General features: G+C 37.0%; 1 protein-coding gene across 10 annotated transcripts in view; it reads left to right on the forward strand.

Annotated features, from left to right (window-relative positions):
* The window catches only part of PHF21A (PHD finger protein 21A), a 164,560-nt gene that overhangs the window by 38,965 nt on the left and 108,410 nt on the right, over positions 1 to 17,185 (forward strand). For all 10 annotated transcript variants that reach the window (XM_090262101.1, XM_090262132.1, XM_090262084.1 and 7 more), the window contains one exon: positions 2,141 to 2,206. In XM_090262101.1, the coding sequence (XP_090118227.1) occupies positions 2,141 to 2,206 (66 nt within the window). The remainder of the gene's footprint in view (positions 1 to 2,140; positions 2,207 to 17,185) is intronic.

A 17,185-nucleotide genomic window follows, 5' to 3' on the forward strand; every position in this document is an offset into this window, starting at 1 on the left:
AATTCATTTAATTTTTAAATTGAAATAATTTAAAACAAAGTAACCATAAAAATACTAAAATATATACCAATATTTAAGTATTAAAAACTATCTCATCTCTCACAGCAATTATATTAGCATATTGGTCTTCACGTTATCAGGGCTTAGAAAAATCTAGTCATTGGTTATAATTTGTCAGTAGCTATCATTTCATCTTTGCTACTGTTATTTGCTTTTGTGTTAATTGCTTTGAGTACTTTTTCGGGGGCTGGGGTTTATGGTAATATTCTTCATAGAGCTTAAATTTCATTTTCATAAGCCCATTTATTCAAAATCAGTTTGTAAGGCTTTTTATAGTCTCAAAATTATTGAATATGGCCCAGAACCATTCTTATTTTCTCATAGTTTATAGTAGAGATATTGTACAGAACTTTTAAATACTTAATCACACTGTGTTCAGGGTAAAAATTTTAGAATAAGTTTTAAAAAGGCTTTAATAAATTTGATTTTCATTCTTCAAAGAGCCCTTAACCTAGCAAATGTTACATATTCTTTAAATTCTCATAGGCGTTTTTGACTTAGACATTTTATTCTCTATCCCTGAAGAGAACTCTTCCTAAAAAGTTATTCTATCTTTGAGGATTGTATTTATTGTTCAGGCAGTGTCTCTTTTGCAGCCATTAGACAATGGATCATAAGTATGGGGAGCACTTACCAGACTCTCTTAGGATTTCTCCCTTGCGTTTGTTAACTCATAATCTGTTCACAAAACAACTAGACCCATTGATGGGCGCTCAGGTTTATGTGTATGTATCTTTAGCTTGTTAAATAGACTATACGTTCCTCCTTGTACATTTAAGTCAAGTAAATTCTTGGCTTGAGAAATGGAAGTATTAGGAAGTAAAAGGAGTATTATTCCTACTTTGGAAGTAGGAATAATAGTCATTTCAAAAAATTTAGCACCCCGTGACTTAACTGTTTCAACACAATCCATTGATAGCTCACACGTAACTTCTGATTGACACTTGAACTTCTTTGAGAAGCTTCTCCATTTTTCTTTATTTTTAAAATATATTATTTAAATTAGATTTAGGGAACCAAGATGCAGTGGACCTTAGATTAATAGATTCTTTTATGTTTAATATGGTAACCTATGTTACCGCAACTGAAATATTAGTAGAAAACTTCAGCATTTTCTGTATATAGCTGGTGATCACGTAACAGCAGTCTTAACGTGAAAAATCTGAAATTGTTGTACAGTCTTGTGTGTGATCTATCTATCTATATCTGTATCTGTAGACACACACATTTATGAAAAAAAAAAAACTACATGGAGTACACATGAGAGGGAGGATGTGTGCCCTAACCTGGCAGGAGCCCAGGCAGAGCTCACTGAAAGAATTGCATGTGGAACGGTGAAGGAAAAGTCAGGCTCTCATGGAGGTGGTGCTCAGTCTGCTGGAAGGCTGTCCTGCTACATTAAGCTTTAATCTTGCTTTTTTTAATCTTGGATTTTTTCCCCCCACTTGAGTAAAAGGCAAGCATATTCTGTGTATCTCATCTAAAATAGTATTCTTTTTTAAATCCTAGAATTTGAAAACTGAGAAAATGCCCTGGTAGTCAGTGTGTTAATTTGAATGATGTAGTGTCAAGGCAGTTGCAGCGCTGACAGCTTTTCAAATCTAGGCTAAAATAACAAATGTGCGCTACTAAATAAGGGAGAGGGCAAGTAGAGAAAAACCTCTTATCTTTATTGATAATGCCGTTAAGCAGGCAGTGTATGCATGCTTACAACTTCCATTTTCCTGCTTTTGTCTGATTAGTGGGGCTTTAGGTTTTCTGTCAGCTGATACTTTCGGGAAAGAATAACAATATTTTCAGTAGAAAGGAGTACTGTTTTACAGATGCAAAAATATAAAACTTCCTATAATTTAAAATGATTGCAAAGGAGCGGCCCCTGTTCTGGTGTTAGGAGCCTACGTTGGGGATCTGTGCATTAGGTAGTGATAATCCGAGTACAATTTAATGCATGATGAATTTGATTGGCTAAATGCTTAAGGTTGCTTCATCATTTGTAATGCAATATGCATAAAGTCTTCTTGCTACTATTCTGTTAACAAATGAAATATCTTTCTCACAGATATTTTTTCTTTCCAATCAGAATGCTGATTTAAAGAAACAGCTTCATGAGCTCCAAGCCAAAATCACAGCTTTGAGTGAGAAACAGGTAGGGGAAAAGGGGGAGGGTGGGGGCATATTTTTAACATTGTGTTCTAAAGATATGTCTGCTTGAGGCTTCTAGGAGAACTGCTGTTTTTCCTCATGTGTGAAAATAAGTGTGGGCAGCCAGACTCAGTTTTAATTTTGTTTGAGCTCTGTTTATCTATTTTTATTTTTGTTTGAAATCATTATCTAGAATATCCTATGGGTATATGTTATTGGCAAATATCTAAAAGCAATGTGGCAAGCTGCTGTTAACTGTGTTAACTAAACTCTGTACTTTATCCATCGGGGAAAGGGGTAAAGAAAGTTAGTGGGAGTGGGAGCTGCTGGCTATGCCTTGTTACCTGTCCTAAAGACTTGAGATGACAACTAGCTTGGAGAGAATGGTTGTAAATAGATTGCTCTAAATATAGGTCTCCCCTTGTGATTATTGTCATACCTTTATGTTAGTCTTTATTAGGTATTGACCTAATACCTACTATAATGTGCAAACGCTTTGGTTGAAACTTGTTAGATTTGTTCTGTATAGGGCAAGAGAAGAGCATCTTGCTTTTTTCCAAGGACATCGGGAAAGTATGTTTTGGTATTTCTTGTATAATGACCTCCACCAATTCAGGCAGCTCTTGCCACCAGGTGGAGTGTGACAATTGATAGAACTGTACATAATTGTCTATGGGAGGCTGACAAATCATTGTTTTCTTGTTCCTTCCCCACCATCTTTCCTCTGGTTAAAAGGAGCGGTTTTCTGTCTTACAGGAGGTAAACATGTGAACCAGAATGATTAGCTGATTTGCAATTGATAGTTAATGCTAGTGATATCTCACTGAAGATTTTTGACTGAACAGTTCTCAGTAATTGATTTTTATGTTGTTTTCTAAGGTTTTATTTAATGAAATAATAGCAGTGAGAGTAATTTATTTCTGGAGACATATTTATTGTGTATTGTATTGTGTTTTCTTTTAACTAAGGGGAGAAATAAATTTAGAGAACTATGTGGAGTAGATATGAGTTGTTAATGTTTCAGAATAGACTGTCCAAGCTGAGTAAACAGCTGTTTATTTTCATCCCTTTTTTGTTTTTAAGCTACTACATTTCCCCATCTTGTCTTCTCCAGTTTTAGATTAGGGAATTGCCAAACTAAAATTGGGAGGAAATCGTATGATGGAGAACAATTTTTAAGGAAAAATATAAACAGAGTTTATTAGTATGAACTTGGCTCTGATAGTGAGTCAGTTCTCTGAAGTCAAAATGATGTGTGTTAGGGAAAGTGTTCTAGCTTCAGAAATCTGTTAGCGATGAGCTTCCTTATAGTTTCAGGGTTAGTTTGACAAGATGCCAATGAGTGAGTCACTTTTGCTGAAAAATTCACGTGTTCCAGCAGAGAAACAAGGTGAGAACCGATTAGTAGAGTAAGGGATGAGGGATGCTGTCACAAAGTTAAGACAGCTTAGCGCTACATTTGAGGGAAATGGGGCAACTGAAAACAATTTACATTTATTTAAAATTTTTGTTTGTGAGCACTGATAGAAAGATTCGGTTTATTTTTGTAACATTTTATTCCTTAATTTTTTTTCTACAAGCGACCTTGCTTAATAGAAAATTGCAACCATATATGTATCGAGTGGCAAACTCATCTGGACTAAGTTTGGATTTTAGAAACTAGAATTTTAAAAAATGGGTTTAGCATCAATAAAGGAAAGGGAACTAGAGTCAGAAGCTGAAATATAGTCTTGCAATTCTATTTGCTTAACTATTAAAACAACAAATTTTGATAACAGAAAATGTATCATTTCTAGGTAAGATAGTACTTGAAGGAAACACAGCTGTACAGCTCAAAAGTAGGTCCTTCCTCACATGTATTTCCAACATGGAACACTGATATTTAGTTTAAAATACTATAATTGTAGAACAAGCTCCTAATGCTGAATGCCCAGTTTTTTGTTTTTCTTTCCTCACCAGATCCACTTAGCTTCTGGGAAAACAATCATTTTCCTTCAACTTTAATAACTAAAATCTGAATTACCTTACTTACATGACTAATATTTTAATTTCACGTTAATTTTTTGGTTGTGAGAACATTTTTAAATACAAAATAGTTCAAAGAATGCCATATCCCAGAACTAACAGTGATTAACCCTTTGTCATTATTTGTGTCCATTCTTCTTCTGTAATCATTTTTTCTATAGCCACTTGAAAACTTATTTGTAAAGTAATAGATGCATGCATTCCCTTCCTTTGCTTTATTAAAAACCCAAAATATTGCAGATAGTCATTCTTACAGTAAGCACTTATTAGTTTTTATTTGTTATTGCTACTGCAGTCTTTGATATTTATTCAGTTTCTTTCTCAAGACATTATGAAATTGAAGGCTATATTTGGGAAGATAATGGTCTTGAGGGAGCATCTTTCATGGCCGAAACTCAGTCAATTTCGTTGAATTCTTGGTTAGAAAGTTCCAGTGCTTTCCAACTATAACTTGAGGTTTCTGAATAGAAACTTTCCATGGCAGATTTTGAAGTCAAGTTGTTGACCCATAGGGCCAGGTTGACAGTTTTTAACTTGGGAATCTCCAGACTTGATCAGCTAAAGAAATTGTTATATAGCTGCTAAAAATTATGGTTTCAAAAATGTTTTCATGACTTAGGAAAGTGCTCATGATAAATAAGTGAAAAAGCACATGCAACTTTATATGTGTTACAACCCATTTGTGTGTGTGTGTGTGATAGGTATGTATGTGTGTAAGTGTGTAAATATGTATAAAAATAGTGTCGGTATAAAGTGTTGTTGGAAGGTGATGAATTTACAGGTAGTTTACTTTTTATTTATACTCTTATGTATATTTGCTAAATTCCCCACAATAAATATGTTTCCTTTATAATCAGAAATAGACAAGAAACATGAAAAAATTTTAGCACCAAACTCTTGTCTGTTCATGGCATATGAACCACTCTACTCAGAGAATCCAGCTATTTTAAACACTAGTAATACTGAAGTGTGGAAGCAATTATTAATTTCTTTAATATGGTTTATTCTCATTCTGCACCCTTGCTTCCTCATTTTTGCCATGCGTATGTGGTCTTTTGTCTGTTAGAGTAGAGGTTCTGATACTGGAACAAAGCACTTGGTTGCTTCCGTGCTCTGCTTTCATTCCCATTCGTCGTAGAAGCAATCCTAACATCCCAAAGTACGTTGCTTGTCCCAGTGGTGATTCAGGCTTAAGCCATAATAGTTGCATTTTTGATTTCCCCTGCCCTGACCAGTTTGCCACCCCATCTTCCTTCACCTGGTGCTGTCCTGGCCAGGCATCAGGTAGCAGCTCAAATGTTACTTCCCCAGAGGACCGAGCTCTGCAACCCCCTCCTCCTATCAAAATCAGCTATTTCTATTATAATCTCTCATGGAACCTTCCATGTTTCCTTTGTCGCTGTGCCATTTAGGATTAAGTTCAGCTGTGAATGACTAAAAATTCAAAGTGAAAATGGCTTAAACAAGGTAGAATTTCATTTCTCTCTCATGTGAAAACTAGGTGAACTGTGGCCCGTGATATGGTTCCACAGTGTCAGGGAGCCCGGGCTCCTCCTATTCTGTTGCCCTGCCATTCTCAGCACGAAGCTTCCACAGCATAGTCCAAAATAGCTGCTCCATCTGGTAAGAAGTGGGGAAGGCAACAAAGAGAAGCCCTTTATTTTTAAGGATGTTTACTGGAAGTTGTGTGCACCACTTCCAATTAGATCCCATTGGTCAGAACTTAGTCAACTAGGGGCAAGGAAGGGCAGAAGTGTAGCCTATTCCAGGTGGCCACCAGCAGGTAAAACTCAGGGGCTCTGGTACTGAGTAAGAAGGGGGGATAAATACTGGTGATAATTTGTAATTTTTGCCACAATAGCTTATTACAATTTGTAATTACATGTATGTGATTATTTAAAAAAAATCTATCTTCCTCACTAGACTGTGATTTTCAGAAAGTCAGGGAACATGTTTGTTTTACTTTATTCTGGGTATAGTGCTTAGTATAATATTTAGCACAGAAGAGCATTTGTATTTCTTAAATGAATGATTTAATCTACCTGATTTTTTTCTCTGCTTGTAGATAATTTTTAAAAACAGGACATCTTGTTTTCTATGCTTTTTAAATTTAAAGTATGAACTTCTTGCATTTTTGAGTGTTCTTTAAAAACATGATATTTAATAGCTTCAAATATTTAATGGTCTGGCTAGATCGTAATTTATTAAGTATTCCTCCTTTAGTTGATAATAGGATGTTTCCAGTTTTTCACTATATAAATATTGCTATAATAAACATCTTTGTATGTGAATCTGTTTTTTTGTGGTTCCGTTAGGATAAATTCTTTGGTGTCGGATTACTGGGTGTTTTGGTCAGCTGTTGCCATAACAGTTCTGTATAACAAACTAGTATTCTACTGAGGGGCTTATAACAACACTAAGTGTTCATTTTCACACTGGGTCTGTAGATCACCTGGAGTTCTCTTAGGCTGGACTTGGCCAGGCACATTTACGTCAGTTCGCGGGTCGGCTGGCCCTGCCTCCAGGCTGCAGGTTGGGTTAGATCCGCTCCACGTGTGTCCATTCTGAGACGCAGCCTGAAGCGACGAAGGGGCCGCAGCTCCGTGGGGTGTGCTCGTTTCATGGTAGCACTCGAATGCAGGAAACAGGCTGGACTACCAAAACACAGTTCACGCCTCTGCTGGCATCAAGTCTTTTAACGTCTCATTAACTCAAACAAATCTTGTGGCCAAGCCTTAGGGCAAGGCAGAGGGTGTAGATGTATAATTTTATAGCAGAGGGATTATGAAGAATTGAGAGTAATAGTCTGTTGACCAGCCTTAGTCAAAGGGTATGAAAAAACTTTTACTGTATTGAAAAAAACTTTTACTAATTATTTTCAGAAAACGCTGTATCAGATTAAGAGCACATATGAGAGTACCTAGTTTTTCTCAGGAGATTACCTATAGCGGAGAAAGAGCACTTTGCTAATTAGAAGATGGATTAATATGTATCTGATGCTTTCTGGAGGTATATCTTTCATGCCGTTTGTCCGTGCTAAAAGTATTCCATAGTATTCCACAGAATGACCTTCTGGTTTTAGGTGTTGTTTTTCTTTCACCCTTCTTATTTTCTTACTCCTTTGTGAGAGGAGACCCCTTCATAGTCTTTGGCCTTTGCTACTGGTTGGTTTTTCTGACTCAATGTTTAAAAATTATAGTCTCCTTATATAACGTGTAACCTAATAAAAGATGGACTACTTTTCTGGGTTTAATAAATAGTGGCCATCTGTAGAACCATTCTCATTTTAAATATGAACATACTTTAGTAAAATGGATCTGATGCACAGAACAACATAGGACTGTATGTGGGGGGACACTGGGAGTTTGATTCTGTTCCTAACTCTAGAACAGACTTGTTGATAGATTTTGAGTTACTAAATAATTTATATGTCTTTTTTCCTATTTGTGGAATGTTTGGGTAATGCTTCTTAGAAGTTAATGAACACGTGTCTGTTGAGGGCACTAAATATTTTTGGAGGTAAGTTCTATTTATAAATGGACAGTGTTGGCTTTAGTGATGGTGGCTAACTTCAACTCATATGTAACACCTTCATCTTACATGTGAAGTACTGCTTTTTTAAAAAGCTTAGAGCATGTAATATTTAGCTCAGTCATGAGGACATCATTGTTATACATAAACTGGGACATGGCCTGTTTGTTACTTAGCCATAATTATATAATTAATCAGTGTCATATTCAGAACTAGAATCCAGATCACTATACTCTTCATTCATTTTTCTTTAGTAAATTCTTAAATTACTCTGTGGACCTTTATCTATGAAATATTTTTGAAATAGGACATTAAGCACAATAATTACATTACCTTTAGGCTTCATTGCCTTGGAGTCAAGTAAGTAAATTAGTTCTTATAGTCTAATAATGGTAACCTGATACATGATTATCTCTAGCCTCTGACACCAGTAACCATAGAATGTTACCCCCTCTCATTCACAACCAAACTAGTGTGATTGGCACAGCACATTAGAATTTAAAAGTGTTTTATTTTCTTAAGAGATCTTTGAATTATGAAGGGAACCTGACCTCATCTTTATTCAAAGCTTAGGAGTTCCCTGGCATTCAGTCTAGTGTTCACCTCTCCTCTGCAATACTTACGTGAAACCTTTGGTCCAGTTGATTTCCATGGAATGTTTATTTCATTTTTTTAAAATCTAGAGTGAAATCACTTACATTATTATTCATACCTAAAGCCTTCAACTAAAGTCAAGGTAGGCAAAAGTAACCATTTGAAGCTGTGAATATCTGTCATAAAAACTTCTGAAGACACACACTTCTCTTACTCTGATTTTTTGTTTGTCCTAGATGTGAGTTCATCAGATGAAACAGTGTTTGCAAGTTATCAGAGCCGCATCTGCTGCTAATAGCTGATAATATTATATGTGACTTTTAACATTTCCAGTATTCCTTTTTATGACTTCCCTTCCCCTTTTTACTTGCTTAATTATCTTATTTACCTAAAAGCATTTTATAGCCATCACTTCTGAAGAGAGACTGAGTAGTTCTCTGAGCATGGAAAGACTAGTATGGTTTTCTAGAGCAGGGATCAGTAAAATGTAGCCTGCACCTGGACCAGATCTGGCCTGCTGACTGTTTTTGTAAGTAAAGTTATTGAAACACAACCACATTTTTCATTTACATGTTGTCTGTGGCTGTTTCTGTGCTACCAACAGCAGGACTGAGTAATTGTGACAAAGACCTGCCTGTACCTAGAAAAAGTTTGACAGCTCTACATTCTAGAGAAATGTAACCAGAGAGGCACTTGACTCAGAGATATTAGGCACAGTATGATCGTTTGGGGCAGGAGTGAGTACCACACTGAAAATAAGGTATACAGTTAACCCTTGAGTAGAATGAGAGTTGGGGCACCAACCCCTATGCAGTAAAAAAATCTACATATGACTTTTGACTACTCAAAAATTTAACTGCTAATAGCCTACAATTGCTTTACAGACAATATAAACAGTCAATGAACACATATTTTGCATGTTATATGTATTATATACTGAAATCTTACAATAAAGTGAGCTAGAGAAAAGATGTTATTAACAATCATAAGGAAGGGCTGCCTACAGAGGCGGTGGCCATCTCTTGCTTGGCACCAGGGCTGCCTGCAGACCCCTCGTGAAACCCAAGATTGTCAAAAAGAGGACCAAGAAGTTCCGCTGGCACCAGTCAGTCAGAATTAAGTGAACCTGGCGGAAACCCGGAGGTACTGACAGTAGGCTGCGCAGAAGATTCAAGGGCCAGATCCTGATGCCCAGCATGGGTTATGGGAGCAACAAGAAAACAAAGCACACGCTGCCCAGTGGCTTTCGGACATTCCTGGTCCACAGCGTCAAGGAACTTAAAGTGCTGCTGACGTGCGACAGATCTTACTGTGCTGAGATTGCTCACAACGTCTCCTCAAGGAACCGCAGAGCCATTGTGGGAAGAGCAGCCCAGCTGCCCATTAGGGTCACCAGCGAAGAAAATGAATAGACAGATTGTATACACATTGTGTTTGTGTGAATAAAACCATAAAATCCTGCGCAAAAAATCATAAGGAAGAGAAAATACATTTACAGTATTGTATATACGTATTGAAGAAAACCCACACATCAGTGAATTTTTAACCTACACAGTTTAAACCCATGTGATGCAAGGATCCTGTATACTGAGTAAGGGGAAGGCCCTCTTAGATACATGCCAGCCCCACAGTTTTCAATTCACTTTTAGCGCCTCATTTTTTTAAAAGCCTCTTTTACTTTGGATTCTCTCTCTCTTTCCCTCTTGTGCCCTCCTCTCATTATTTTATTGTGGCATAATTAATGTAAAATAAACATATTTTTAGAAGAGTATACTTTTGATGGGGTCAAGTCATCACCATAGTCAAAATAATGAACGTACTTATCACCTCTAAAAGTATTTTTGTGCCCCTTGGTAATCTCTCTCTTTTCCTCCCCCCTCACCCAGTCCTGTCACAGGCAAACATTGGTCTGCTTTTTGTCGTTATAGACTAAGTTTACATATTTTAGAATTTTAATAAGTGGACTTAGGTTGTATGTGCTCTTCGGGTTGGTTCTAGTTTTTAACTATTAGAAATATAGCTACTATGAACGTTCATATATAAATCTTTGTGGAGCTACGCTTTCATTTCTCTTAGGTAAGCACTTAGGTGTGGCTGGGTGGAATGGTAGGTGTATTTTTAACTTTTTAAAGAAGCTGCCAAAATGTTTCCAAAGTGGTTGTCACGTTTTACATTCCTACCAGCGCTACTTGAGAGTTCTAGTTACTCCACGTCCTTAGCCCTTCATTCTTGAACATGAGCATAACAGCCAAGAATCTCAGATATTTAAGGGAAGCCACTAACATGAAAGGCAAAACACACCCAGAGAACTGGAAGGGACAGTTCAAAATAGCTATAACTTTAGATCCTCAGATCAGTGAGAGAAGATACGGCATCTGTGAAATAGGAGTAGGATGCTAGGAATAAAGGAACAATTAGAAAATAGACTTCTTTTTTATTTTTATTGAATGTATTGGGGTGTCATTGGTTACTAAAATCACATAGGTTTCAGGTGTACAATTCTATAGAGAATTCTTGATAATGATAACGTTTTAGAAGGTGACATTTGAGCAGTCTCTCAGTTCATAGAAGAGACAAGTGGATGGACAGTGAAAGAGAAAAAACTTACAGGATCAGTTCAGAAGATCTGATGCTTGACAAGTAGAAATTCTAAAATAAGAGAACAGAAAATGGAGAGGAGAAAATTATCTAATAAATAATACAAGTTTCTCAGACCTGAAGAACACACATTCCAGGTTAATGGAATTTACTCAGTACTTAAAACCATGAATGAAAGAACACCCACACCTACATACCAAGGCACAGCATTATGAAACTGCGGAACAACAGCAGTAGAAGATCCTAAATAAAAGCTTCCTCAGAGGAAAAAAAAAAGTTATGAACAACGACTGGGAATCAGATAGCATCAGACTTTCAGCAGCAATACAGGAAGCTAGAATTAAGTGGAATGATGCTTTTGAAATTCTGAAAAACAATTTCCAATGTACAATTCTATACCTAACCCAATTTTTGAATGAAGTCTGAGGGCAGAACAGCCTGTGGATGTGCAAAGTCAGGAAACTTACTACCCATGCACCCGTTTTGAGGAAGCTACTAGAGGATGTTCTCTGTCAAAACAAGAAAATAAACCAATGAAGACGAAGCCATGGATCCAGAAAACAGGGAATCCAGTACAAAAGAGAGATAAAGACAATCCCTTGTTTGATGAAGGGAAAACCTAGATGACTATTGTATAATAGGTTTAGAGAACAACCATTTTACTTTGGATAGGAGGATGGAAATGTCTAGAAAGGATACAGCCAAGGAAAAAATGGACTGGTAGATTATATAATATGTTTTGAACCATTATTTAAAGATGTTTTATAGATTATTTGGCAAATATGGGGAAGAATTAATGATAGGAATATAGAAAAACAGGTAAATGATGGAAAAAGGCATTTTTAGTTCCAGAAATAATAAAAAGAATAAGAATATAAATCATAATATACTAATTGTCTCACAAGTTAATGTTATTTATGTTATTCTGATAATACAAATCTTATTAAATATGGATTTAACTGGAAGTTGCGTGTGACTGTAAATGGTCACTGGGGGGGGGGGAAGGTAATATAAGAACTAAATTTCAGTTGCCTGTAGTATCAATAGAAATTTAGCTGGTAATTTTTAAAATGAAAAATGAAAAAAGCACAATGAGTATATATTGAAGATAAACACCTGAAGAAACCTCTAAAAAAGTTGAAAGGGGTTTCCTGAAAGACACACAGGTCTAGAGAATTGGGGAGGGTTCATGGAGGGGACCTCTGTTTTTATTATAAGCCGTGTGGTAGTATTTTAAAAGCTATGTATATATAGTCAATTAAAAATAGAAATAAAACTAAATAGGAAACTAAATAGAAAAAATGAACGTCTGGACTTATTATTAGATAGGGTGTTGAGTCTTTGTGGAATTACCCTGGATTCCTGAATCAGGTCACCTGCTGACTAGGTCTGTGGCCTGCCATCATCCCAGGATGTGTTAGGGACTCTGCCTGGGCCTCTCTCATTCTCCCTTTTCATTTTTCTTAGTACAAGTCACGCGGTGACTCTGAGTTTTGGCGAAGACATTCCTTAGGAGTCTACAGGACAGGTGGATGTGTCCTTTTTAGTTGGTTGCTCTTCTCTTTAGGGTGGGGAATAAATTTACGCTCTAATAACAATAACAGTAAAACATAATAGAAGCGTGTTACTACTCATGATTTTAGCCCCACAGGATATAATGTCCCTTCTGCACTTAAACTGATACCTTCTAGTACCGTACTCAAAGCCCAGAGACTGTGTGAACTCCATGAGGCCGGGGACATTTTTACTTGTTTTGTTCATCCGTGTATGGGATCTCAGTAAATGAGTAAATGCCTACTCCTTGAATTATTTAAGTTCCATCAAATGTATATTTAGAGCCTATTCTGACTGAGCTCAGACTCTTATAGGGGATATGGACGTGTAAACATTTACCATAACTTTGAAGTCAGAACATGCATGGTACACAGAAAGGAGACATTCTCTTAGTGGGGCACATTGAGCTGATATCTGAATTGAGTGTTGAAGCATGGGTAGATATTTGCTAGATGGACAAAGCCCTTACAGGCAAAAAACACCAGCATGTGCAAAGGCACAGTAATAGGTGACAGCGGGGCATGTGTAGCGAACAAGTAGTTCAGGATTGCTAGGGCAGAGGTTCTGTCGGGTGAGGGTCAGAGGGTCAGCGCGTATGGTTTGGAAACAAAGCCTTTTGTACTATTGTTTTAATTAGTATTAATGCTAAATATAGTATTAGGATTAGCTATGATTATATAGCACTTCTTATTTGCCAGACACTTCTGTGTGTGCTTTAAATATACTAATTCATTTAATTCTTACAGTTACCCTAGGAGTTGGGTACTGCTCTCCCCATTTCATGAGTGAGAGATTAAGTCCCACGCCCCAAGTTTTAGAGCTGGTACGTGGTAGAACCAGATATGAATCATCCAGGCCATGTGGCTCCAGGCTGTTTTAAATTAAAATAACATCAAAGAACAATGTAATATTTACATTTATTTAAAGGGGTAGATGGACTGTACTGGTTGAGAAATAACTTATTAGATTGTCAGGTGACAGGGAGAGCCGCGGGAGGTGTACGCGTAGGACAGAGCTGGATCCCAGGGGCCCTCACATACCCATTTATTTCCCTAACTGCTGTTTACTCTTCCTGCTTTTGTTTCAGAGCGGCGTGATTGCTAAAGCTCTAGCCCTCTGAATTTGTACTAAGTTTTAAGTAATGGCTGGGAGGTAGTCTTTCCTTCCTCCTAAAATCCACCTGTTCAAAAATAGTCTCTTTTGTTTAAAGTCAGTGAGTTGATTTTTAAATAAATAAATTTGTTAATTCAATATAACTTTTTTCCTTCTCTTTCTTTCTTCTTTCTTTCTTTTTCTTTCCCTCTTTCTTTCTTTCTTTCTTTCTTTCTTTCTTTCTTTCTTTCTTTCTTTCTTTCTTTCTTTCTTTCTCCTTCCTTCCTTCCTTCCTTCCTTCCTTCCTTCCTTCCTTCCTTCCTTCCTTCCTTCCTTCCTTCCTTCCTTCCTTCCTTTCTTTTTTTTTTTCAGACCTGTTTGAGGGACTGAACTGTATACAGTATTCCCTCACTTATCGCAGGTATTATGTTCCAGACCCCCCGTGAAGTAGGAACCGTACATTTATTCTACACTCTCAAACCTACGTAACTTTAACAACATACGTATACAGTACCGCAAAATCCCGCGATATAGTGAAAAATCCGCAATAAATAATTAAATATAATATTTTTAAGAATCCTGCGGTACAGTGAGGCCGCGATAAATGAACTGCAGTATAGAGAGGGTCTGCTGTATTGGCATTGGGGCTTGTTGTCTATCATTTCTTTAAACATTTTTTTCCCTAATTCTAAACGCCATGCATGTTCGTGTGAAAAATTCATCAAGGAGAAAAATCAAATTTAGCTGTTATCTCACGTCCCTGTTTTAGATCCTTTTTTTCTTTTTTCTATGCCATACATTTGTATTACAAATAAAATTGAGATTGGTATTACACTTATTATTTTTGAAATACTTTTTTTTATATCTTGAGTATTTCCTCCTATTTTTAAGTGTTCTCCAAGGATATTAGTTTTTAGTGGCTTGATAGTATCCTATCATAGGGGTATGTAATTTATTAAGTCAGTTCACTCTTTTTAGACATTTGAATTATTTCCAGTTTTTTATTGTTTTATGCCTAGCTCTGTAGTGTCCATCTTTGGAACTAAATTATGTGGACAGTAATGTTGATAATTTCCTGTAAAAAAAGGACAGGATCCAGAGTAAATAATTTTTTTTTTTTTTTTTTTTTTTTTTTTTTTAGCATGAAGACTTGTTTGTTATGTGTAAAGGAATCTAACTCAAACTAGCTTAAGCATCAGCAAAAAGGAGAATTGATTGGAACCATATTAGGGCATCTCAGGAACCGAGGGGCAGCTTTTGGGACGAACTAGAGAGCCTCTGTCTCTGTCTTCTTTTTGTCCTTCTCTGCATCTGCTTTACTTCTCCTCTCTACACACTGGCTTTCTCAGTTTTTCTGTACGCATGGCAGGCAGAAAGCTTCTGGCTGCTGCACACTTTCTCAGTTTTGTATCTTCTCTATTCAAGAGGCCAGCCCAGACTCGCTGGCTTGTTCATTTTAGCCAGGGGACCATATCACCAGTACAGATGTGGCTAGCTCAGGGAGCACACCTCTCAGAGAAAGGGATTTGTGAGCTAGGCAATATCCCCAAGTTTCTGAAACTTTATGTATTACCTGCTCGCACTCTTGAAAGATTGTGTCCATTTTTAGGGTTATTTTTGCAAGAGATAAGCCATTTAACATGCTTAGTGGAATTCTTCCTTGAATGTAAATGAAAAGTTTTAATGATCTATTTATTTGTCAGATATTTATTGAGTACCTTGTGTATGTCAGGTATGATTCTAGATGCTGAGAGCATGTCTTTCCTGAAGACTTAAGTCATACCCTTTCTCTTAGTTGTGTGTGTTAGAAGTTTGACTTATTTTGCACAGGTAAGATATTACAGGACTAGAGTTCTTCTCCGTTCGGAAAATTAACTGACAGAAAAACCTTAGCAAAGTAGGAAAAGAGGTGTGTCCTGAATTTCTATCAAAAACAGATTAGACTTTTTCCCAGATAGTGCTTTGTACCTATCACTCAGGTTAACAGTTAAGTCTACCCTGTGACACTTGAAAATGTGCTGTGCAAGTTTTAGATGAAAATTCCCCCAAGAATCATATTTTTGTACTCTTCTGCCCCGAGTTGGCTTTCACCTGGAAAATCTATGTTGCGTTTAAGCCAGGGTTAGTGGGTAGTGCCCTCTCCTGAGACCTGATCTCAGTTGGGATGGGGCAAAACTCCTCTAAGTGAGCCGGGGCAAGCTCGAGGACAACCTGCTGCCTGTGTGCACTGTGAGACCCTTCACTGCTGCTGGAGTTAGAGCCATAGAATAGGTGACATTTTTAAAGAAATACCAATTCTCTCTTTTTTTCTCTATTCAGGAAGCAAAACACGGAGAAGAAAAAGTGTAAGTTTTCCTATATAATTCAAGAAATTTTCTTCTCTTCTGCAGTTTCCAAACCAGCCTGGGTTCCATGGGAGAACTGAAGCCCTAAAACTCTTGGCGTCTTTTATATGTACTGAAATAACATTCCTGTGGATCTAGAATGGTATTACGTATGTACTGTCCTTGTGATAATTGAGAAAATAATCACTGAAATAAGAAGTTTTTGTGTTCTGTGGGTCCAGTGAAGAATCCTGGGTGAGAAAGGCTATTCTAAAATGATAGGAAACCCTTTCCTGTAAGACTCATAGACACCCAAAGATTGTAGCTGTGTGAGTGTGTGCAGTGATATAGTAACTGTTTGTGTCGTTCTAAGACAGGAAACAAAAAACCTCAAGCTTTTTGTTAATAGTCCACTGGATGTGATATAGTGAAAAGAACTATTCTTCTGTTTCCTTTAATCAAGCACAATATGAACCTGGCGGGGAAGAAATGCTCATTTCCGGTTTTCTTGTAAATCAAAACAAATTAATACCAATTTTGATTTATTTTTTGGTGCTAACATTTTGGGGTTTTTCCCAGTACTTTATCTTGATTTTTTTTTTTTTTTGACTGTTTAAAGCAAATAAAATCAGTTATCTTTATAAGATGTGGCACTTGATTAGTTTTTAAAATAGGCAAGTGAATAGGCCATTAGCTCAGCAAAAGGCTAAAAACTATTTGTGCTTGTAAATCATGTAACTGTTTTATGGAACTGAGCCTTGGGGAGGACAGCACATGGCTTGTGTACTAACGGAAAGCACAAGGATGCTGTAGCAGATCTTAACGTTTCCCTGCCTGAGGTTCTTTTAAATACGAGCATCTATGAAATCTACATTATATTTTTGCAACCAACTCCTGCTTCATTGATTGGGAGAGCCATTATTGGTGAAGTAAACACACAGGTTAAAAAAGGTTTCATGGAAAATAGAAATGACATGTCCATCCTGAACAAGTTTCGATTCCTAGAAATTAACAGGTGTTAACAAATTTCTCCACTCTCTCTTTTTTAATCCCCCCGCCCCCTTTAAAGTATATTAACGGGGACCTGTTCTTTAAAATCTTGACTGTGGCCCTGGCCGGTTTGGCTTAACTGGTTGGAGCATCATCCCATAAACCAAAAGGGTCACAGGTTTGGTTCCCAGTCGGCAAATACAGGAAGCAACCAATGAGTGTTTCTCTCTCACATCGATGTTTCTCTTTTCCCTTTCTCCCCCCCCTTCTCCTCT

This window comes from Furipterus horrens, unplaced genomic scaffold (assembly GCF_987537825.1).
Source record: "Furipterus horrens unplaced genomic scaffold, mFurHor1.1.pri manual_scaffold_2, whole genome shotgun sequence".
Classification (NCBI taxonomy): domain Eukaryota; kingdom Metazoa; phylum Chordata; class Mammalia; order Chiroptera; family Furipteridae; genus Furipterus; species Furipterus horrens.